We start from the raw sequence: 23,183 nt of genomic DNA, 5'->3' as shown, positions 1-23,183 counted from the left end.
CTCTAAGGCTGAGCCCTACAGAAGAAACTCATCTCCTTACTCTATCTCTAAGGCTGAGCCCTACAGAAGAAACTCATCTCCTTACCCTATCTCTAAGGCTGAGCCCGGCCACCCTACGGAAGAAGCTCATTTCGGCCGCTTGTATCCGCAACCTCGTTCTTTCGGTCACGACCCAGAGTTCGTGACCATAGGTGAGGGTCGGACCATAGACCGACCACTAAATGGAAATTGTGAATTCCAACAGTGGTCGAATTAACATCAACGCTGTCCTTCAAAATAACATGACATGCACAACTCACTATGCATTTTGTGTTCATACCGCCACCTGTTGGATGTTTGTTCAACTCTCTTCTCATTTCAATCACCCGCAAACTACCAGCTAATACGTGACAATAGATGATATCTAACAAGTACAATATACATTTACAATCCTTAGACACAGAGTTAGATTTTGTTTTAGATGTATGATTAAACTACAAACATGAACTTTTAGGGTTGAACTAACAATCAAAACAAAGACAAATGACTAGAGAAAATTATTTATTCAGTAATATAATTATACAAAAAATACAAGACAAAAAAAGAATAAAAAATAAATAAATAAAATACCAACCACACCAGTCATTTGCGAGCTGCTCCTCCTCCCAGTCCTTTGTGGCAGTCGTCACACTGAACTCACAGCCCTGTTCTCTTTTATAGTCATAGAAAATCATTTATTAAAGACAATTTGCCTGATTTCAATGGGTTGGCATGCAGAAATAGTTTAAATGAATTAAACCACATGTGCAGGGGTGGGGACAGCTGCTGGATGAGAAGGAACAATGGTCTGCTGAGGTTGAGAGGCTACAAACAAGACAGGGGACTCTACAAATATTAAACAAATTAATTCAATGCCACATTAAGTAAAATGTTACTCATTTAAAATATCAAGGAACATGATAATCTATTAATACAATGTATTTTCCATTCATATATTTATTTCAATTGAACTTTTATTTGTTATTTGCATTATCTCTTTCTTTGTCTCTCTCCCTCTATATATACACTATATATAAATATAAATTTGATTTCTCTCTTATTAATATTCTTTTTTGTGTACATCAGTATATGTATGTACATTCAAATTTAATTCAGACATTTAGCTTTCTACATGTATGAAGGTATATGTATTTATGTATGGATGCATATGCATATGTGTGTAGATATGTATGCATGGATGTAGCTGTATTGTATGTGATCCAGCTTGAATCGTATAGTTTGAAGCCCTTCTCGTGTTAAGTTGCTAATCTGGACAATGCTTCAATAACGTTGTTGACCATCATAGTGGGGATAGAGCAAGCTGTCGTAAGGGACATAGCTGGCTTACTCGAAATGTGGAAGTGAGTGTGCCAATAGCCTATTTACTGAAGTTATCCACTTAAGACAGTATTTTGCTAGATTAGTGAGACACTGTGGGCTAGGTCCTTTACACAGAAGTCAGTCCACAGGCTGTTGAAGGCAACCAAGAAAGATGAAATCTCTTAGTTATAGGTTCCGTTACAATCCGCTCTCAGCATATTGTAAATGTGTGTTCCAGCATGTTGCATGCTGAGTGCATCAAAGATGACAACACTTAAAACATCATGTTTCTCTATATTAATGTTACTACAACATGTTGGATTATATACCAGGCAAACAAGGCACATCATTAAATACTCAATTTTCTGGATATAAAATTTACAAATAATTCATTTAGACTTGTCATAAAGTGGATTTAGACAAATGTTGAAAGGATTTGATAGCATTTTAGTTTTCTGTTTTTTAATGGACAAAAGATATGTCAACATTCATGAAATACAAATTCTGTACTGAATTGAAGTTTGGAAATAATTAAAGAGCAGAAAAATACTACACCAATAGTCAATTGGTGTAGTATGGCAATACTGACACGTACTTTATCATTTGCCATATAATGTTCAATATAGACAACTGAGACCGTCATAGACTCAGTTTCTATAGCTACATTCTCTTTTTACCAGGCCTACTTTAGAGACAGTGCATTAAAACCTATTTTTACGTTATTGGCTTAAATGGTTTGTATACTTGCCCTGCTCACTGCATATGAATAGTGCACTGCTTATTGTATGAGTTCCCAAACGACCTGTTGCGTTATGCGTCTTAATTTGAAAATGTGGCCGGAAGAAATTGTCGCGTCAACGCTGCCTTTACGTAGCTCCGTAATGATGCCTGGATCACTGTACCTGGATGAGACGGTCCTGCGTCCAGCTGTGTTCTCTCGCACCGTAACGAAGCGTGTCAGGCGCGAGACAGGACAATATTCACCGGTGGCTGTCGAGAGCTTACCTCCCCGATAATCGTCTCGACTGCCGGAAAAAAAGATAAAGTGTCCCGCGAAATCCGACCGCTACCTGGCGACGAGAAAGAGGAGGAGGGGGGTTCTCCGCATCTGTTGCCTGGGTGAATTCATTAACACGTTAGCATCCAGCTAGCTAGCCTTATACCGAGGTACCTAACTCTACGAGGTGTAAATTACACCGAAAACCACAAATGTCATCTCTCGTTTCGTGTGGACAACGCTCGATATGACTCTTAAGTAAATACCGGTTTCGGTTACGGTGCGATATCGTACGTCCGGAGAAGAAGACGGACCTAGAGGTGTAGGAATGGCTGTCATGTAAGTCTAGGAAGCTAACGGAAGCTAGCAGGCTAGCTTCATGGGATTCCAGTTGAAGGCTATGCGGCTGCTGCAGAGCATAGCGTGTAGCTACACACCCTGCTAGCTAAAATGGAGTGTTTGTTTCCCATTACGCACCATTGCGTGTCAGATAGATAAATAAAATGATAATACTGTATTCGATAGTCCGCTAGAAGGCCGACGCGACAATGGAGTCTTTCCTGCAGATAGCTCCCCATTCCCTGGCTATAGTGCTGTCCAGGGTCGGGACTGGGGAGGCGGTGGGGGCGGCCGGGGTGTCAGAGAGCGACGCGTTGCCGAGACACCACACCGGCTATGAGATATTTGCCGATTTTAAAGCCGAAAATACGCAGCAACACGTGTGGAACCAGAGGATTACCGAGGCTGTATCCGAGACCTTCTTCCTGGGATGGATAGACGAGCATGTACTGCTGATCCAAGGCAAGGAGGACCATCTGGAGGTGCTGAGGGAGGGATGGATGCGGAGGTCCCTCAATCCGCCACGGGGATTTACCATCAAATACCTAGGTAAGGCCCATACACCCACCTCGGTCCGCTCAGGTTAAGGCCGACTCATTTTCAGTTTTTTGTGTATCCATTGACACAATTCAACACGAGACATAATTGTGCCTATCATCATTATAGCGTATTGGATTATGTCTTTGTTGCATTCAGGCTCATTTCTGTCAGAACCTTCACAGACAAGACCCATATTGCACATGTTAAGACAATTGATTATAACTGGCATTGAGGTAAATAGAACATGTAATTGTCTTGCAGTGTATACCTAAAATCCAAATAATTTGTTTAATAATAGTTTAGTTCCTTTTTTTTTTTTACAGTGTTATTGCACTTGTACACAAGGGATGTCAGTTATCCATCCCTCTGACCTTACTCTTTACTATTTGAGAACATTTTTTCCTGCATGTTAACCTATGAGAGAGAGAGTTAGAACATTGTTGGATTAAACAGGACCCTCAAATTTGACACAAGTTGGACGACAACCTCATTAAGACTCCCTTTTCAAGATTTTAACACAATATTATCGTTCTCTGATTGTGGGAAAGCTAACAAACAAGATTATCCATTATTGTCTAAGATTTTCTGTTTCACCTTAAATATGACTTCAGATTTCCCATTTGTCTATAATCACATGACAAACAATCAGAACATTTAAATAAACGCCATAATAATGAACTGAATGTGTGTAGCTTTAGTTTTATAGTTTGAACCCAGAAGCTGGAGCTGATAAGGCTTTACTGGCAAGCAGAGCTTTCTTTCAATCTGAAGATTGACGGCCATAACCTGTGTCTACGATGAGTGAATGGTGAGATAGTCCAGATGGACAGGTGGCACCTTAGCCCCTCCCATCAGTGTATGAATGGATGTGAACGGGAGAATGATAGCAAGTAGTGTTAAAGAGCTTTGAGGGGTCGGAAGACTAGAAAAGCGCAACAAGTACAGTCCATGTACCATTTGGTTTTTGGCACTATGTTCTGCCTTATGGGTATGAAGTCAGCAATTGTGTGCGTGCGTGCATGTGTGACTCTTAACAAAGCTGACCCAGCGCTTTGGCCGTTGCCATGGTAATCAACTTCAAGCTCAGTATTCCAATGCAGCATTTGTTTTTGACTTATTGCATTGTGTATGCATCACCTTAAACATAACTGAGTGTATTTTTTATGAATAAACATAACGCTCCAGCGCTGCCTCTGTGCAGCTGGCAAGAGAGCAGACAGTTTTTTGACCACAGTGAGAAGAGGACACTCTAACGAATATGGATTGAAGCAGAATATTTGGTTGGATAAATATGGTTATTTAGGAAATGATTACATCCATATTTGTTTAATACATGTTGACTTTTGGACAGTACAAAGCTCTGGAGTTATACATATTTGGAGGTCTCCGGCAAAGAGGCTTTGAGGCTTTTCACAGGGAATTTGTTGACAATAAGAACAATATAGAATATTGCAGCTCTATACAGCTCTACAGCAGTATTAATAAGAGCCTGTCTGTCTCCTGGGCTGTCTGTGTTTGGCTCAGGGGCACTCAGACAGCTAGGCCCATGCGTGCTGCAGTGAACAGTGGGGCTGCTAAGATCTAGTTTCCAACTATGTGGTGACTGCACACCTTTCTCTGTGTCTCTATATAGACGCACACGCACGCACGCACGCACGCACGCACGCACGCACGCACGCACGCACACACACACGCACGCAGATCGTGTACAGACAAATGAAGTGAATTTTGAAGGTAATTGAGCTGGGCCTTTCATCAGGAGGAAGTGTGTGTATGTGTGTGTGTCTTTTTGTCTGTCTGTCTGTCTGTCTGCCTGGATTGGGGTGCCAGCAATGCATGCCTGCAGGCATGGATTTTCCTGGCCCTTTAACTCGTGCCATCTTTTTCCCTGCCTTCTAGTTTGTCTGACTCCCATTTTTGTTACCTTTTAATTAATTTAATTTAAAATAAAAGCTGTGTGCTGACAGGACATGATTTTTGTGTGTTACCAAAGCAAAAACACAACAGCTGCATCAACAACCCAACCGTAAATCGGCTTTCTGCTGCTCTGGCTCTATCAAAACAGCTAAGAAAGCAGAGCTGGAAGAAATATTGTGTTAGCATAGGGTTAATACAGACTCAGTTGCTCCTCAAATATTTTACAGTACAGCTTGAGCTTTCATCACATTATCACAGTGAGATCACAGTTGTCTCCCTTGGCTATTCATGGCTGATGTGGATGTATCTTATTTTTACAGCTGTCCACTCAGTGTGACCAGAATGAGCATCAAAAAACAAGCGCAAGCTCAATTCACAGTGAAATGTAGTGAACAGTCTACATTTATGTCAAGATAGGCTTCCTCTATTGCTGGTTGATAGCATGTCATTTTCTAGTAGCAATATCCGATTCTCTTCATGTCAAGAGGGGGACTTAAATGGCTGACAATTGGGACCTGTAGAATTCTACTACAGCATGGTGTGTTTTTGGTTTTCTCATAATCAATCATTTGTTTGCCAATGACTTTGGAACCTAAAGATGGCACCTTTACATACTGTTTAATGCTGTAACCCTGTTAGTCCACTAGATGTCAGCAGTTCACAGTAAGATGTGAACTGCTGTACTTCCTCACCGCTGGTGTCTGTAAACACTGCTCAACGCATCACATAGAAGTATTGAATTGAATGGAATTAAATACTTTATTGTCATTGTCACAAGGACAACGAAAAACAGTTTTAGTAGCTCCTGTGGCAAAGACAAACATTTAAAACGACCATAGAAACATCACAAGTAGACATTAAAAAAATCACAAGTAGACAGTGCCTGTGTCCTCAGCCCTTTTTTGGGGGATGGGGGGGGTTCTATACTTTTGACAGCCTGTGGATAAAAGCTGCCTCGCAATCTGTTTGTGCGTGTTCCAATTGTCCTGTATCTCCTTCCAGACCGAAGAGGAGCAAACAGTGCATGCCCGGGGTGGGTGGGGTCTCTGGAGATATGGAGATACAGCTGGCTTTTTTACAGAGCCGGACCAATCACTTTTTCTGCCATCTTCACCACCCGCAGGTCCCTCCTGTCCTCCACTGTGCAGCGAGCAAACCACACAGTGCAGCAGTAGGTCAGGAGTAGGGTCGCAAAGGGGCGGAAAGTTTCCGGTAAATTTCTGGAAAGTTTCCACGGGAATTTTAGCTCGGGAATTTTGAAAAAAAGAAATGTGCCTTAGTTTTTTGGAAAAGCATATAACAGGGAACATCAGTTTGTCATTTGTCATCAGTGTTGCGTCTGAATTACAGCTGCAACATATTGAAACAAACAACAAGTTCATTTTTTGAAGCTGTGAACTTAGTTCCAAATTTTGAATTATGAACTATGAACTGAACTAGTTCATGTAGAAAGTGAATTTGCCCAACTCTGTTTGTCATTAGCATATTGATTACTTGGTAAACTGAAGCCATTTTCATTTGAATACCAAGTTTATTTGTATACAGTATACTTCTTACAGCAGTAGAGTAGGACGTATGTATGTCCACACAAAAGTACACCATCACATCCATTATTCGCGGCTTTCAGAATGTCATAAAAAATTCATTTTTAAAAGTTGTATTATAAATGTTTGCATGCATGCGTGCTTATCACATGGTAGATATAGTTAAATTACCCCAAAATTTCCAGTTAATTTTTGTTAATTTCCGTTAATTCCCGATAATTCCCGTATATTCCCGTTAATTCCCGTGGAAAGTTTCCAACTTTGAATATTCCCGGAATTTTGCAACCCTAGTCAGGAGGCTCTCAATGGTTGCCTGATAGAAGTTTATCAGCAGGTAATGAGGAAGGTGAGCCTGCTTCAGCTTCCTGAGCCGCTGCTGGGCCTTCCCCATCTGAAGGTAACCTATAAGTAATTTATAAATACCCACAAAATAAGAAATGACTTACCGTCAAGGAAATATATCCAACTGTTGTGTCTGTCTGCCATAGAGCGGGATCAGTTGGTGACATGTCAGAGTAAACCAACTAGTTATTTGTCACTGTTACTACATGTTTTCTGTTCTAGTCAGTGTATCTTAACAAACTCCACTAATACTAGTTTAGCTTGTTCTCGCCATTGTACCAAACCAATAGAAATATTTAGTAAGTAATCCCAAAACACTTTCTTTTGTTTTTCTTTGAGGTCAAAGAAACACATTAAATCCATCTCCTTACTTACATTTGCAATTCCAATTTGTTCATCTGTAATTATTGTTAAACCTGCATTGATTACATTCATGATAGCTCAGTCTTCAACCCTGCATTTTGCAGCCAAATTAAAACAGTTGTGTTGCTGCCACCAGGTGTTGATCAGTGGAATAGCATGACTATTATGCACTAACGTTTGATCAGGTCACCTCCATGGTCCTACATGTGCGCATGTCCTAGCAGCTTACCGTTTCAACATAAAGGGGCTTCACAACATTATTCTACATAGTCTGACTTGTGGTGGGAAAACTCCACAGGGTTAATTTAAGTAAGGTATGTGATGTAGTGCTGTGGTTTCTCATTCCCTTTCGCTCCTTTGCTCCTGGAAGGAAAACAAAATCATTGAGATAATTTACAATTTAATTTCTTATAGGCTTATAGGCGTTTTGATGTAGGAGGGTGTTCAGATGTGCCCAATTGTACTTAATAGGGGTTTACAGCTACACCCAAGGGAGGGGGGGGGGCATTAAACATTCCTTGGAAAACTGTACACCAGGTTTGGATACAGCGACAATAATCCATTTTTATTTTGGTTTTACTGGCTTGCTAGCTAAACTTGCTTGTCCAAAAGGGAAAATGGAGGCAAAAACATTTAGAAATACTACACAACAGTACAAGACAAGGATAGCCACTCTCAGTTGGGATCTGCGATATTCTTTGAACCACTTCCTTGTGCTAGTCAAAAGCTCAACATTTCCCTCCAAGAAACAACAAAAGACTTATTTTCAAAATTGCCCTGTTCCTCCAAACCTAGACCAAAATCCTGTTCAAACATAGAAATATGGGATGGGGTAGTCATAAAATGTTGGGCCGTCTTGGGTTAAACCACATTCAGTGATGACGGTCAATAGCACCCCTCTGATTCCGAACTAAATGTAGCACGAGGAAGTTGTATAACCACTTGAATTTAGGATTGGCATTATGGCCAAAAACTACATATAATATAGGTCCCTTCATATCTCGAAAACAATGTATATGACAATATAGTATGTGTTTTGGTAATTAAATAGATAACCGTATATGACATAACCACATGGTTTTCTTTACTCTTGTCAGTCAAATACTTGACAAATGGAAAGTACTAAGTCATTTTATCATTAAATGAAGAACTTTAGTGCAAAAACAATTTGAGTAAACTTGAGTAATCATTGGCTTTTTTTTAAAGGTAATTGTGTATCACAAAATACAATTCAATCACTATTTGATGAAAGACAAGAAAGAAAAACAGCCAGAAAAATCGCCAACACTCAAACGGTGGAGCATTAACAAGACAGCAGCATAAAACAACACATTACATATTAGCTGAGCTAAACCTTCGCTCCTTTCCTCAGCTGTTGCTCTAATACACTAATGTCAAGTGTTAAACAGCAGTGTGGCATCATTGTGAGGCAATCCCAGATTCATGATTCTTTCCCCTGAATTTAATGTTTCATGCAGCTGTAGATGCGCTGCCTGTTTTAAGTTCTAGTTTGTTCTGTCTGCATGAAGACATTAAAGATCAGAGCTGGAAGTCTTTGGGGATCTAAGGATTAAATGGGATTCTGATTCTTGTTGTCGCAATTTAATTCAGAGTGGCTTATAAATTTAAAACCTGTCTTTTGGTCTGAGTTTGCAGCTTGTTTTGTGTTAATAACATTACATCTCCAGTAGTTGAGAACAACATTAATACTGTGTAAGGCCACTGATACAGGTCTTCTGAAATGAAAGTGATTGTGGAGCAATGGATGTCTTTCACCTGACCACAGTTAGTTGTGAGTTGGTCACCTGGGGTTAAGGGCTCCACTCTAGTAACTGGATCTGTGTTGGGACAGAATAAGTAAGTTTAGAACGAGCGTTTGTACAGACGGCCAATGCTGCTCTGGTAAACAAGTGTGGAGCTGTGGGTGCAATGTAAGGCAGCAGATTCTGCTGAAGTAGCAATAAACATCACAAAGCTCTATGTTCCAAAAGGAAAATAGGTGTGACTAAATTTAACGTAAACTTCGGTTCCACTCCATTTAATATGCTTTATTGACACAAATGTAACAAAGACAATACTGTCAAATAACGAGATTCTAACTGAAAATACAAAATTTATAGTTAAAATAAATCAAGGAAATGGAAGAAAACTGTGTGTGGATGCTGTGTGCGTGGATGCTGTGTGTGTGGATGCTGTGTGCGTGGATGCTGTGTTTGTGTGTGTTAACTACAAGAAGAAGAAAATGGAGTGAGATGTGTGCCTGAACATTTCGGCAGTGTGTTAATGGTGTTGACATTCAGCGGCAGAATCAGAAACGTTTAGTTGCCAAGCAAGTTAGTACAAACGAAGAATTTGTTCTGGTGGAAGGTGCATCACAACAACAACAACAACAACAACAACAACAACAAAGAACATTTAACAAGTGAAAGTATAAAAATTTGGATAAAAACAAGTAAGTAATAAGTAAATAGTAAAGATGCAGTAAACATGCAGTAAATAAGTGAGGATGCAAGTAAAAATAAAAAATAAAGAGATAAAACGATCAATAATAAGAGTAAGGTAAAGTGCACGGAATGAGGTTATTTTTGAAAGTGACAGGTGAAGGTAAAGTTGTGAGTGACTTTAAATGTGAGGTGTGGATAGATGTGCAGGAGAGAGAAGGGAAGGGAAGGTCCTGGGGGAGACACAGTCAGTCAGTGGGGGACCCGGGCTCTATTGATGAGCCTGACTGCTGCCGGGAAAAAACTGTTTGTGTGGCGGGAGGTCTTGGTCCTGATGGACCACAGCCGTCTGCCAGAGGGAAGGGACTCGAAGAGTTTGTGTGCAGTTTGAGAGGGCTTGGCCACAATCTTCCCTGCCCACTTCAAAGTCCTTGAAGCGCAGCCAATCACCCTCTTGGCAGAGCGGATAATGCGCTGCAGCCTCGCCTTGTCCTTGGCAGTGGCTGCAGCGTGCCAGACGGTGATGGAGGAGCAGAGGATGGACTCAATGATGGCGGTGTAGAAGTGCACCAGGTTGAATTTGCTCAGGAAGAACATCCTCTGTTGGGCCTTCTTAGTAATGGAGCTGATGTTCAGCTCCCATTGGAGGTCCTGGGTGATGATGGAGCCCAGGAAGCGGAAGGACTCCACAGCGTCGAAGGGGGAATTATGCAGTGTGAGAGAGGGGGGTGGGACTGCGCTAGTCCTGTAATCCACAACCATCTCCACTGTTTTCAGAGCGTTGAGCTCCAGGTTGTTGTGGCTGTACCAGGTCACCAGGTGGTCAGTCTCCCACCTGTAGGCGGACTCATCCCCGCCGGAGATCAGTATGATGAGGGTGGTGTCGTCCGCACAATACAAATTCCAAACACTGTCTGTTGCCTGAGTTGCATTTGGTCATTGTGCTACTCACTAAAGAGTCAACTTAAGAGCTCCATGCTGATTGGATGGCTCGTGGACTCTGCTTCCCTCTAACTAGACTTTGAACCCCCACACACACACACACACACACACACATTTACACACACAGGTCTTAGCAGGTCAGAGTATCGTTCGGCTGTAGGATATCAGTGTGTAGAAATGTGTTTTCTATGAATGGGTCGCTGTGTGTGTGCGTGTGCGCGTGTGTATGTTGACTGACACGATTCTCGCCCTGCCCTCCCTCTGCCTCCTCTTTCTTCTCCCTCCTCTCCAACAACAACACAGTGAGCGACAGAGTAAGAGCAGACAGACGAGCAGCAGGCAGAAAGGGAGAGGAGTGATCGGATGAAGGAGAAGACAAAGGAGAAGCAGAATCACTGCCGCTCTGCTGTGGATTTACCATTTCTCCCCACTAAATGTTGCTCTTTGTGGATTTCTCCCTTTTACACGTCTTCCATCATCGCTGCGTTCAACCGTGGTACAATGTCTCTCTCTCTCTCTCACACGCATACACACAGTTATTTTCCCAGAGGATCAACTACTGGTGTGTGTGAGCGGAGTCCTGGAGGAACAGTCGTGGATGGATGGAGGTAGAAGGAATGAGTGTTTCTTCTTTTTCCATAGAGATTTTGTCGTTCTCTCTCCTCCTCCTTCTGCTGGCTGAGCCACCTCGCTCCTCTCGGTTTCTTTTGTATTAGCGCCCCCTCCCTCACTCCCTCTTTTCTTTCTTCCCTGCCTTCCCTTTGCTTGCTTAGGCTTTTGTCTATCTGACAGGGGTCCAGGCTTGTCTTTTTACCGCCCTCCCTACCCCATTTGACCGACCCAACGTGTCATCCACTCATTGCTCCTGCTTCCACTAAAGCATAGACCAAATGGGTCTGATGCTGAGCAAAGGCACCAGGCTAGGCTAACTGCTAGCCACTGGAGTGGTGTAGACACCCCTCTGTGTGTGTGTGTGTGTGTGTGTGTGTGTGTGTGTGTGTGTGTGTGTGTGTGTGTGTGTGTGTGTACGCACGCACGCACGCACGCACGCACACACACGTGTATGCGCACGCGTGGACATCACAGCAAGCATTAGCTGACAGTTGACCAGTCATTCCATCGTGGATTTGGTGTGACCTGAGAAGGACGGCGGCAGCAGGAAGGAGAAGTGTGTAGGCAGCTGGAGGTGACAGTATCATGACCATGAGAAAGTCTTGCAAAAGCGGGACTGGATTTCTTTATTTCACAACATGGTGATTATTTGATTTTTATTAGTGGATTTCTTACCACGAACATTCCATGATGGAGTTCACGTGAGAAACAGGGGACTTGCAGCCTTGGGTCAACCATTTGGCTCAAATATTCCAACGTTTGCTTGTGGGAAAAACTATTTTAACTTGTCGATAGATTTGTTATCTGTCGGCCACCCAGCGTGGTGAGGATGAAGAAGACAAGCAGCTGCACGCTGAGGCGGCCATGGCCAAGCTCTGAACTGTTGGAGCGCCTGCTGCCACCAGCAGCCTCTGTAGAGCCTCAAAGGAGCCGACGCTCACGCAGTGACAAGGACTACAGAATCCACAAACACAGCAAGAGGAACCACTACCCTCCACAGTATCTGTGTCAGAGTCCGCCTGCTTACATACACACAGGTACTGTACAACTGCACAGACTGTTACACAATGGCTTGACAGTAGTTTGACTCAGACATGCTGTGGGAAGCTCTGACATAGGCTGCATAACAGCATTGTTTTCACAAGTTTGTCTGATTAGAGAGGTCACTTTACCATTACATACACAATATTCACATTATATGAATCCCACGTAAATGCTTTGAATAGGTGCTTAGCACTGAAAGTGTAGTGTCTGTGTAGTATGTAAAATTAATATATTTAAGGTTACTCTCGGGATTTATTGTTTTACTTAAAGTAAGGGAACTTGTTTTTTAAGTAGTCAAAATCTGTCCAATGGTGTCTGAAAAATACAGACTTTTGAGTTTTCAAGACCATGAATCCAACACTACCACCACTGAGGTGCACTTAAGCAAGGCACTATACTCCTAGTGCTTTGTGGAGCTGATCAGTGACCATCAGGTCAGACTGTGGCTGTTACGGGCAGCTTCAGGTGTGAATGTTTAAAACAATGCAAGTGTTGTCAGAGCTGTCAGTGAAAGATAAAATGAACTGATGATTGTTCTTTTGAAATTCAATTTTGATGTCAAACATGATCACTGAGTATCTGCATCAGTACTGTAGATAAAAAAAGAAGAAAATAGTAGATGGAGTAGTTTAGAAGTTCCCTACTTCTGTGTTCACAGCCAGCTACTTGACTAAGGACATAATGGTTGTTGTTGCCATGGACATTGAGATGGAGATCAACATTATTGATCTCCATGGTTATGGTAGGGTAACTAACCACCAATATTTGCTCCAGTTCATTACATATTCTGGTTAGCTTGACTTGAATGAAGGTGATGTGTGCTGTTTCTTTACATTTGCTGCTTACTGAAATGTACGGATGTCTCTTCTGTGGCCCCAAATCTGAGTCATTAAACATTGGTTATCGGCTGGGTCAGAGATGATCAGTATATACCTAGAAGTTGAATAAATATGTATGCGACACATCACACCTGTAGACTTCTAAATTGTATCAAACACACACTTCACCTGAAATTGTTGCGAGGCCATCATCTAGAGGAGGATGGATGTATCACTCTGTTGGTGTTGAAACCACAGAAACGCAGTGATTGTACAGTGTCAGTGTGTAGAAATGTGTGCGTGTCAAAGAGGAGCCAAAACAAAATATTTCTTGCAGACACCTTCAGAGAGCACACAAACCTGGCATCAAGTTTAATTTTCTTTTTCAGAATTAATGTTAATTAGTGACAGTTCATATGACATCTCCCCAGGGACGTTTACCTATTTGACCAGTGTCTGTGGCAGTCAGCACCATACTAGAAATAAGAAGCTACTACTACCTGAGTGTTTTGTCCACTGACCTTTGCAAATAGGCAAGTTGGAGATAAGCAAATCCATGTAATGCTATTTTAGGAGCCTGGACATCAAAATTTAGGGTGACATGCACCACCAGGCACAGATATATTTACTTTCACACACTTTTCAATCTTGTGCAATGAAATTCTACACTGTTGAGCCTAGCTGTTGTAAAGGAGAGCTACACTACAACAATAGCTGGCTACGGCGGACATAACTCAGAGTACAGTAAAGAAACAGTCAAGTGAAAGAAACCCCAGAGAATAGTTATGAAATGCATTAGGGTACAATAACAAGTACAGAAAAGAAACGCAACAGAGTACAACAAAGAATGCAGTAGAGAAACACAGAGTGCACTAAAGAGTATATTAAATAAACTCAGCAGCAGAGCAAAGTCTCGAGGGTCTTTATGATCGTCCTCGGAATTCTCTACTAAGGTCATGGGTGTCACTTTCCTTCATACTGCCCACGTGCTTCATCGTGCACAGGATGGGATTAGCATCATGCTGTTCAACATAAAGAAAAACTCACCTGATCCAATTCCAACATTACCAAAGAATATATGTTGTTTGGTTTATACAGTTGAACCTATATGTTCAAACAACAAACCATCAAGCAAAATTATTGTGCAATGATATAGTAATGGTATACAAATGTGTTATTGAACTTACATTTTGCTTACATTTATGTGCTGTTTAAGATGCATTTTTATAATTCAAATCCAAAATAATGAAAACACAAAATATATAAAGAAGGTGTATATCATGTTAATAAATTATATTGGATACACTTAGGCAGAAGAGACAGTACATATAGAGCGTGAGAGATAACAGTGGTGGGAATTTGTTTTTACTCATTAAACATTGGCAACATTCATTTTTAAATGTTTTGGGATAAATTTTCTTCTGTATTGTCAGATTGTGGTGTGCATCGTTATTTGCTATATTTAACCTAATTCATATGTATTGCTTCTTGACAGATCACTTCTGCCAATGCCCACTAACATGGTTATAAAGATATTGTTATCCATGGTTTGCTCTCCAAACCTCTTAAATCCAAGCAGCACTTGGACTTTTCTTCCAGATAGCTGGACTTAGAGTTGTTAAACTGCAACTGCTGTGGTTCTATTCTTTGACGCTATTGACCGTGCTCATCATCATTGACCCTGTGTCGTTGTTTAGCACTGCAGAGCAACAAAAAACACTGTAACATAATCAACATTTCATTCCCCAGATGCACATAACCCTCTGTGGAAAAGGGGTCATCAGTTCTAGCTTCTAGGTTTGAGATGGTTGCTACACTGACCAATCAAAGTGCATGTTAATGTTCACGCGGGCCCTGTGACCAATCACACGTCTAGGGTCTCGCAAAGGCCTTTTTCATGTATTTTTACCAGGCTAATCTTACATAGAGGAAGACATGTGAAATATGATTGGATAAAAAATGCTGTTAGGCTGCATGGTGGTGTAGTGGCTAGCACTGATGCCTTACAGCAAGAGGGTCTGGGGTTTGGATCCCGGTCTGGGCGGGGTTCGGATACTGGTCTGGCAGATCTTTCTGTTCTCCCCGTGGCAGCGTGGGTTCTCTCCGGGTTCATGCAGGTTAGGTCAATTGGACTCTAAATTGCCCGTAGGTGTGAATGTGAGTGTGAATGGTTGTCTGTCTCGATGTCTGCCCTGTGATGGACTGGCGACTTGTCCAGGGTGTACCCTGCCTTCGCCTATTGACAGCTGGGATCGGCTCTAGCGCCCTGTGACCCTAATGAGGATAAGCGGTTTGGATGATGGACGGATGCTGTTAAACAGGTCCCAAGAAGATGTTATACAAGATAAATACATGTATATAATACATAGTATAATTGTGAAAAACAATTACATTATAAAATAGTTATAACTTTTAATTATAAAAATAGCTATAACTTTGTGATTCTGTTTAGGCCAACAGAGAATAGTCATTATAGTGCCTGTTTGGTGACATGGGATAAGGAGCATCAAGAGCGTACTGTGTGAGTGACCCTATTGGACCACTACTTAAGTTAATTTTTAAAACTCTTGTTCCCATCACAATTTTCCAAAGCCTTTGTTGACACATTCCCATTGCATGTTTTGTTCAGGTAACAGTTGAAATCTCAAAGATGTAATTTCATTTTAGACTAAGAAAAGAACTCTAGTGAAATTTACCAAATGATAGGCCCTTTTGGCAAACGTATTGAAATGATGAATTATTAATTCATTGTGTGTGCAACTGTGACTCAGTGGCAGAGCAGGGTCGTCCTTCAGTCAAAGATCGGCCGTTCAATCACCGGCTCCACTAGTCCATGCCAATGGGGGGCATCCCAAGTCTCTAAATTGCCGTCTCCTCGCTCCTCGACTGAACCGGAAGTGGTTTTGCGCCGTCATATTGAAGGCTGTCCCAAAGCTCTTATTCGGCTCGAAGGAGCGAGGATCAAAGAGCCCCGAGCGCAGACTTCCAGGAATTGTTTTAACGCTCGACTCGCCCCCTCAATGTTCATCTGTTATTTGATTGGACGCTGCAGCTGAGCTGACTGATCGCTGGAATTTCATACTAGAGTAAAGACGATCGCAGAATAAACTCAAGTTATATATTTTAGTGTTTTCTGATTCGCCATCTGGTTAAAAAATATGTTAATTGTAAGTCTGAACAGCGAAAGCATTAACAAACTATTTTCTTCAAAGATTTGATCTGTTGTTTCCCTTAATAACTTTTATTATGTATGTAATTATAATCAGAGAGCCGGAGAGAGGAAACACTTGTTACAACATGCATGGTTATTTTATAATGTCACAATAAGAATTTCAAAACATACAAATGTAAATAATTAATAAATACGACGCATTCCGCTGGTAATCTATCCTGCGTAAAAGCAGGACACTGAACACAACACAGTATATAAACACTCAATGCAGTTTGTTTAACTTGTAACAGACTACAGAGAAAACATCTCCACGCAGTCATCAGAGACAGACGTCGCTTCACGTGACGCTTCAGAGGAAAGGACGTCTCATGTCTGTGAAAACATATTTCCTTGCGTCTTCTCTTCTCGCTTGGTTTCCTTGTGTGTGCACGGTAAATTGTAGTGTGTGTGTGTGTGTGTGTGTGTGTGTGTGTGTGTGTGTGTGTGTGTGTGTGTGTGTGTGTGTGTGTGTGTGTGTGTGTGTGTGTGTGTGTGTGTGTGCGCGTGTGCGGCCACTGGCAGCCGGACCCTCTCTCTCTGTCACTCTTGTCTCTCTCTTTCTGATGTAATGGAAGCTCCTCTCTTGTAATGCAATCGTAGCCCCTCCTTTTCTCTGTCTGCTTAGTTATGCTCAGGGCAGCTCCATTCAGACAAGCACCAAATGTATTTTTCCCTCACTATCTTGCCCTGTTTTTTTTCTGTCCCACACACTTGCATCCATTCTCACTATTGACATCCACTCCCTTTTCACACACACTCCTGACCAATTGGATGATCCACAGGCCTGCCCTGGTTTAGAAGGGCTGGGCCCTTGCAGTCCTGGGCTTGCTGTGGCTATTTTAGTCCACTCTCTCTGTCCCTGTCACACACACACATACATACACTTGTAATTATAAATGTCAGGACTCACTAACATTTATCAACCTTTAGTTGCCAAAACCGAACGTGTGGTTTTCTTTACTCAATCTGACTAATTTTGATGAATAACTGTACGATTCTATGCAGTTATGTTGGATTAATAAGGACGTGACTTGACATGTATACATATCATACATTCATGCATCATTTTTTTTTTCAGCTCAAAAATAGAGCAAGGTACTTTGTCTCCAGAGACTTCCTACATTTCCTTTTTGTTCAGGTTCTTCTGAACCTTTTGCCCGTTGAATCAGTGATGTTGTCGAATTAGTCAAAACTTTTCACCCCCCAGTAAAATAACTTTTCAATCTAATCTTGGGTTAGCAGTCTAAGCTTGTCTAAGCAGTGGTTTTGTGAAAAGTACTCGGCGAAACATATTTTTCTCTTAACCACCCACTTGATGCACATCATTGATACATTGTGAGGTGAACTGGACGAGAATGACCAACATCTCCTCCCACAGCACCTATGACATAGTGAACCATTGAGGAAAGCTTTATTCCTGGTAGAGACACACAGGCAAACAGTCTCGGATCAGGGACGGAACCAGCAGAACCGATACAGAAACTAGAGAGGGCAGAAGCTATTTTTGTGGTCGGGGACAGAAGGCTGAATAATATGGAGACCGATCTGGCAGTGAGTCTGTGTGTGTGAGACTGGCGTTTAAATACTAAAGGGAGTAGTGAGAGTGATTGAGATGTGTGTGACAGGTGAGAGCGACTAACGGGTGCACTGAATGAGCTGATGAGGTGACTGAGAGATAGAATGGCAGGAGAGAAGGGAAACTGATCTGTGACAAAGTTTAGGGCTAGCCACAGTTTGAGATGCTAATTAAATCTTCTTCACACCATTGTCAAGCACAAAGATACATGTAATGTGTACAAAGCAGCAAATGTGATATGAATGTTGAACAGCTGACTTACAGCAGATTGTAGTCTTGTATTTTTTAATCCCTGATTTTAGAATGATACTCCTCTGAGACTTGGTGTACTAAGCTGTTGAAAAGCAGATGTATACCGCGTGTGTTTGAGGAGTAGTCTGGGTGTGTGAGGCTGCAGTCACAAGGCCAGTCAAGCATTTGGTTGTGTTAGGGCTCACATGGCTTAAAGGGTAAATATACTCATTTTCAGGATCATTCTTGTATTTTGGGGCTTCTACTACATTACATTACATGTCATTTAGCTGACGCTTTTATCCAAAGCGACTTACAATAAGTGCATTCAACCGTAAGTACGAACTCAGAACAACAAGAATCAAGACAGTACAATTTCTCGAATAAAGTCAAACTACAAAGTGCTATCAGTAAGAGCCATAAGTGCTGCTGTCATTGTCTTTATTCAAGGTGTAGTCGAAAGAGGTGAGTTTTTAGTTTGTGGAGGAAGATGTAGACACTTTCTGCAGTCCTGATGTCAATGGGGAGCTCATTCCACCATCGAGGAGCCAGGACTGCAAACAGCCGTGATTTTGTTGAGTGTTTAGTTCGCAGCGGCGGAGCGACAAGCTGACCTGCCAGGAGGGAGTTGCAGTAGTGGAGGCGGGAGATGATCATGGCCATGCTTTAATGTTTAAAACACGCATTATATGTATCATACCTGCATTGTGAAACTCTCCATTTTAGCACATTTCAAAGGAATTGTGTTGCTAGGCAACAGCTTGGGTCTTTTACATTTCTATCATTTGATGCTGGCCAGAATAAAGTGTATAAATGAAGAGCTACTTGCAGAAATGATACTCTTAAAATGATACCAACACCAATGATTTAATTATTATTTCCTGGATTGCACACAAAGAGCAATTTAGGAAAATTGATTAAAAAATGTGCTTTATTAATGAAAATCAACCCTTCACATTTCAATAAATGTAATCACTGTCATTCAGCAATTTGGCAGCTGAATTTAGTCTAACTGTCCATTTTCTTTTGTAGCAAAATGGGACTACAAACTGCCTTTTGTTGCGCAACCCTGCTACAATAAATGAACCTTGTAACCTTGTGTTGACAAACTACCGGCATCTATGTCATTCTCCAGCAGCAGCACTCAAGGCTTACAAAAGTCTGTTGTTTATAAGATTTGGACACTGCACCAACACATACACAGCTCAAGCCCTTTGTGCCAGTCCTTTGGGGCAACTGTGACTCAGTGGTAGGGCATGGTTGTCCTTCAATCAGAGGGGCTCCGGTAGGGGATCAAACCTACCTGTTGATGTGTCCTTGGGGAAGACACTTAAACCAAACTTAATTGCTCCCGCAGGCTGTTACTGTGGTGTTTGAATGGTTAGAAAGTTCTGGTGAGCAGGTGGCACCGTTCATGCTAGTCCCTGTGATCAGTCTATAAATGGGTGAATGATGACAAGTCGTGTAGAAGTGCTTTGAGTGGCCGGAAGACTCGAAAAGAGATATTCTAGTAGAGTCTATTTACCCTTCTGAGTTTCCATCTTTGGTGGTCAGAGGAACCTCATGACTCACTGCAGGCTGAAGTGACAGTCCATGGAGGCCCTATTGAGGAATCTACCATTAAAGAACACACAACGCTGGTCCCATGAGGGGACCATCTACTGGTTGGCACACAACTTTGAGTGTGGGGTCCCAGACCTTTCATTGTCTCAAGTCTGCAGCCTGGTGCACACAGTAGTGGAGAAATATTGCAGCCGTTCACAATTCTGACCTGCTAGATGGTTTGTTACACACAACTGTCTTGGAAGACATCAACGTAAACTCAATTACATTTACGTTGTATAGCCCAAAATTACACATTTGCCTCAGAGGGCTTTATAATCTGTACACGTACAACATAGTCTTTCTCGGGACCTCAGAAAAAACTCCCCCAAAAAAAACTTTCACAGGGAGAAAATGGGAAGAAACCTTTGGGAGAGCAACAGAGGAGGATCCTCTATCAGGATGGACAGAAGTACAATAGATGTCATGTGTACAGAATGAAGAACAAAACAGTTACAACACATTCAATGCATATGACAGAAATGATTCATTTATTAAAACAAGTAGGCATGATGAAAAAGTTACCAAAAATAGCGGCAACAGTGGATATAGTAGAATAATATGACAATAAAAACAGCAATTCTAATGCAATGCTAATTGCAATGCAACTAATAATGATAACAACAGTAGGTGTTGGGCAGAACCGGGGTCCAGATAAAATCACGATCCAGGCGAGAAAGAAGGAAGAAGTAGAGTTAGTAATGTGCATTAATGGTGCACTAATTCACACAATAGGAGTTGGAAGGAGATGAGTTAGTTAGTATCCCAAGATGTCCCCCAGCGATCTAGGCCTATAGCAGCATATCTAGGAGCTGGACCAGGGCAAACCTGCCCAACTATAAGCGCTATCAAAGAGGAAAGTCTTTAGTCTACTCTTAAATGTGTGTCTGCCCACTGGGCTGAAAGTGGAAGCTGGTTTCACAAAAGAATGAGCTTTATAACTGAAGGCTCTGGGAACCCCAAGTAGCCCTGCATTCAGTAAGCGCAGCTCTCAAGTGGCGTAATATGGTACTATATGATCCCTATTATATGATTGTGCTTCACCAGTTAAGGCTTTGTAGGTGAGGAGAATGATTTTAAATTTGATTCTTGATTTTTCAGGAAGCCAGTGGAGAGCAGCTAATACAGGAGTAATGTCATCCTTATTCCTAGTCCTCATTAGTACACAAGCTGCAGCATTCTGGATCAACAAGAGATATTTAAGGGACTTATTAAAGCAACCTGATAATAAGGAGTTACAATAATCCAGTCTAGAAGTAACAAATGTGTGAACCAATTTTTCTGCACCGCTTTGAGATGAGATGTGCCTGATTTTTTTTATATTGCGTATATGAAAAAAGAGAGTCCTTGAGATTTGTTTTACTTGGGAGTTAATGGACAGGTCCTGATAAAAGATAACACCGAGATTCTCTACGGTGGTGCTGGATGTCGGCGCAATGCCTTCAAGAAAAACTATATCATTAGATAATAGATTTTTGTGGTTTTCTGGGCTGAGTAAAATAATGTATTGTCTGAGTTCAACATCAGGAAGTTGCAGGTCGGCATTATTTTCAAGTAGCTCATTTGATTCATGAGAGTCTTCCATGTGTGAAGGGAAGAGCTTACTTACAATAAGCGACATAATAATTACAACACACAAACCGTGGGTACGTGGACATATCCACATATTGGTGATATCGTGACATTACTATGTTGTGTGTTAATTAATGCAAAGTAACATTGTCAAAAACAGATGTAAAATAGTTGGGCTGTATGTCTTTCCTGTGAAGAGATGGTCATTGTACGATCTGTGTTTGATCTTTTTTTTTGTCTGTGTCCGTCTCTGTTAAATGAGACATATTTTATGTATGTCAGTAAAGAAGTACCATAAGCTATGTCACACTAACTTTACATGTAGATCAATTAAAGATGGTTCATGTATGGTTTACCCTTCATCAGTGACAGTTTGGTTCTTGAAATGAGCCACTGAACATAAAATATGTCAGCCAATATGTCAAAACCACTTTTGTTATTGTCCTAATTTTACATGTTATTAAACAGACTGTGGAACTTCACAGGTTGTGGATGAAATAAACACACACACCTTTTGCATTCAACTCACATTCTATTTCAATGCGTAAAATACCATAACAAATCAGGCACTTAAGGCTTGTTCATGCTTCTGCGTCAGGTCGACGCAGACACCTACGCCGTAGCCTGACGTGCACCTCCCCAAAATCCAAACTACGCGTCGCGTTGACCGCAAGCGCTGTGATTGGTCCGCTCAGAACGTGATTTCCGGCAGTTGCTTTTTTTTTTTTAGTGGTCGTACAGACCTCCTCCGCAAACGTCTTCTCTGTCGCCTACACTTTAACATTTGCAATATACGCATTTGCTCTTCAATTTTGATGAGCTCCGACTCTAAAACCTCTGAAACCACATAGCCACACAGCCAAACACACCTGGCGGCATGGCGGTGAATTGCAGAGCAACGCGGTCCCCCGACGCAGAACTTTGAATGCTCAACGACGGCGTCACGTCGACGGCGTAGGTACGGCGTCGACGTGACGCAGAAGCATGAACTAGACTTTACACTCAGCCATTTTCTTCAAACTGTCCAGATGTAGATTTGAGGAGCTGAACGACTTTCTTGAAGGCTGCTCTCGTGTATCCTCACTCATGGCTCCCTAGAGATCCCTCCTCACTCCTCAGAGCAATAATCAAAGCTTTGAGACGACCTGCAGGATGGCAGAACAGAGGCCTGTCTCACGAAGCTGGATTTTGGTTTAGCGAGGTAACTTCTGAATTAACTCTGGGTTTTCCGTCTCACGAAGCTGGTTCACTTCTGAGCGGGGTACGGTGCGTCGGTAACTTACGCTGAACGCCTAACCTGCTCTGGAGCAGGTTAAGTTCCCGGATAAGATCCGGGGATATAAAACGCCTACTGGCCAATCATTGTGTTGGAAAAATGGCCTGCCGATTTCTACAGAATCCCGTTGAGGAAGGCGCACGGATAGTAAGAGCAGCGCTGCGCAGAGAGCGCGTGATTCGTGACCGGCAAAACCTGTTGGAGTTGTGTAGACCAGTGATTCCCAAAGTGTGGGCCGCGGCCCACTGATGGGCCGCGAAGGTACTGCAGGTGGGCCGCGAGAGGCCATTTACAATAAATAAATAAAACGTTTTTAATTTTAAAAAAAATGGGGGGCTTTTACTTTGAAGGCGATGTATTAAGGTTCTCGCGTGTACTTCCGCAGCCTCACTGGACGATTTGCTGACGTGAAAGCACGTATTGTCATGTAGTTTCTGTTCTCAGCTGCCGTGGGTCGCAGAGTCGCTCCCCTCACAAA

General features: G+C 42.0%; 1 protein-coding gene across 3 annotated transcripts in view; it reads left to right on the top strand.

Annotated features, from left to right (window-relative positions):
• Nucleotides 1-2,220: 2,220 nt before the first annotated feature.
• LOC137796624 (storkhead-box protein 2-like) overlaps nt 2,221-23,183 on the top strand; it is a 63,638-nt gene continuing 42,675 nt past the window's right edge. For 2 of the 3 annotated variants that reach the window (XM_068594662.1, XM_068594653.1), the window contains exon 1: nt 2,221-3,223. In XM_068594662.1, coding sequence (XP_068450763.1) covers nt 2,884-3,223 — 340 coding nt within the window. In that variant the 5' untranslated portion in view covers nt 2,221-2,883. Of the gene's footprint in view, nt 3,224-12,157; nt 12,413-23,183 lie in introns of those variants that run through there. The other variant, XM_068594670.1, reaches the window with a different exon arrangement.

The sequence above is a fragment of the Clinocottus analis genome, unplaced genomic scaffold (assembly GCF_023055335.1).
Source record: "Clinocottus analis isolate CAN_PGR_092001 unplaced genomic scaffold, fCliAna1.0.p SCAF_10, whole genome shotgun sequence".
In the NCBI taxonomy this organism is placed as follows: domain Eukaryota; kingdom Metazoa; phylum Chordata; class Actinopteri; order Perciformes; family Cottidae; genus Clinocottus; species Clinocottus analis.
Note: the sequence above shows the minus strand (reverse complement) of the source record. Positions and strands in the feature narration are given on the sequence as shown.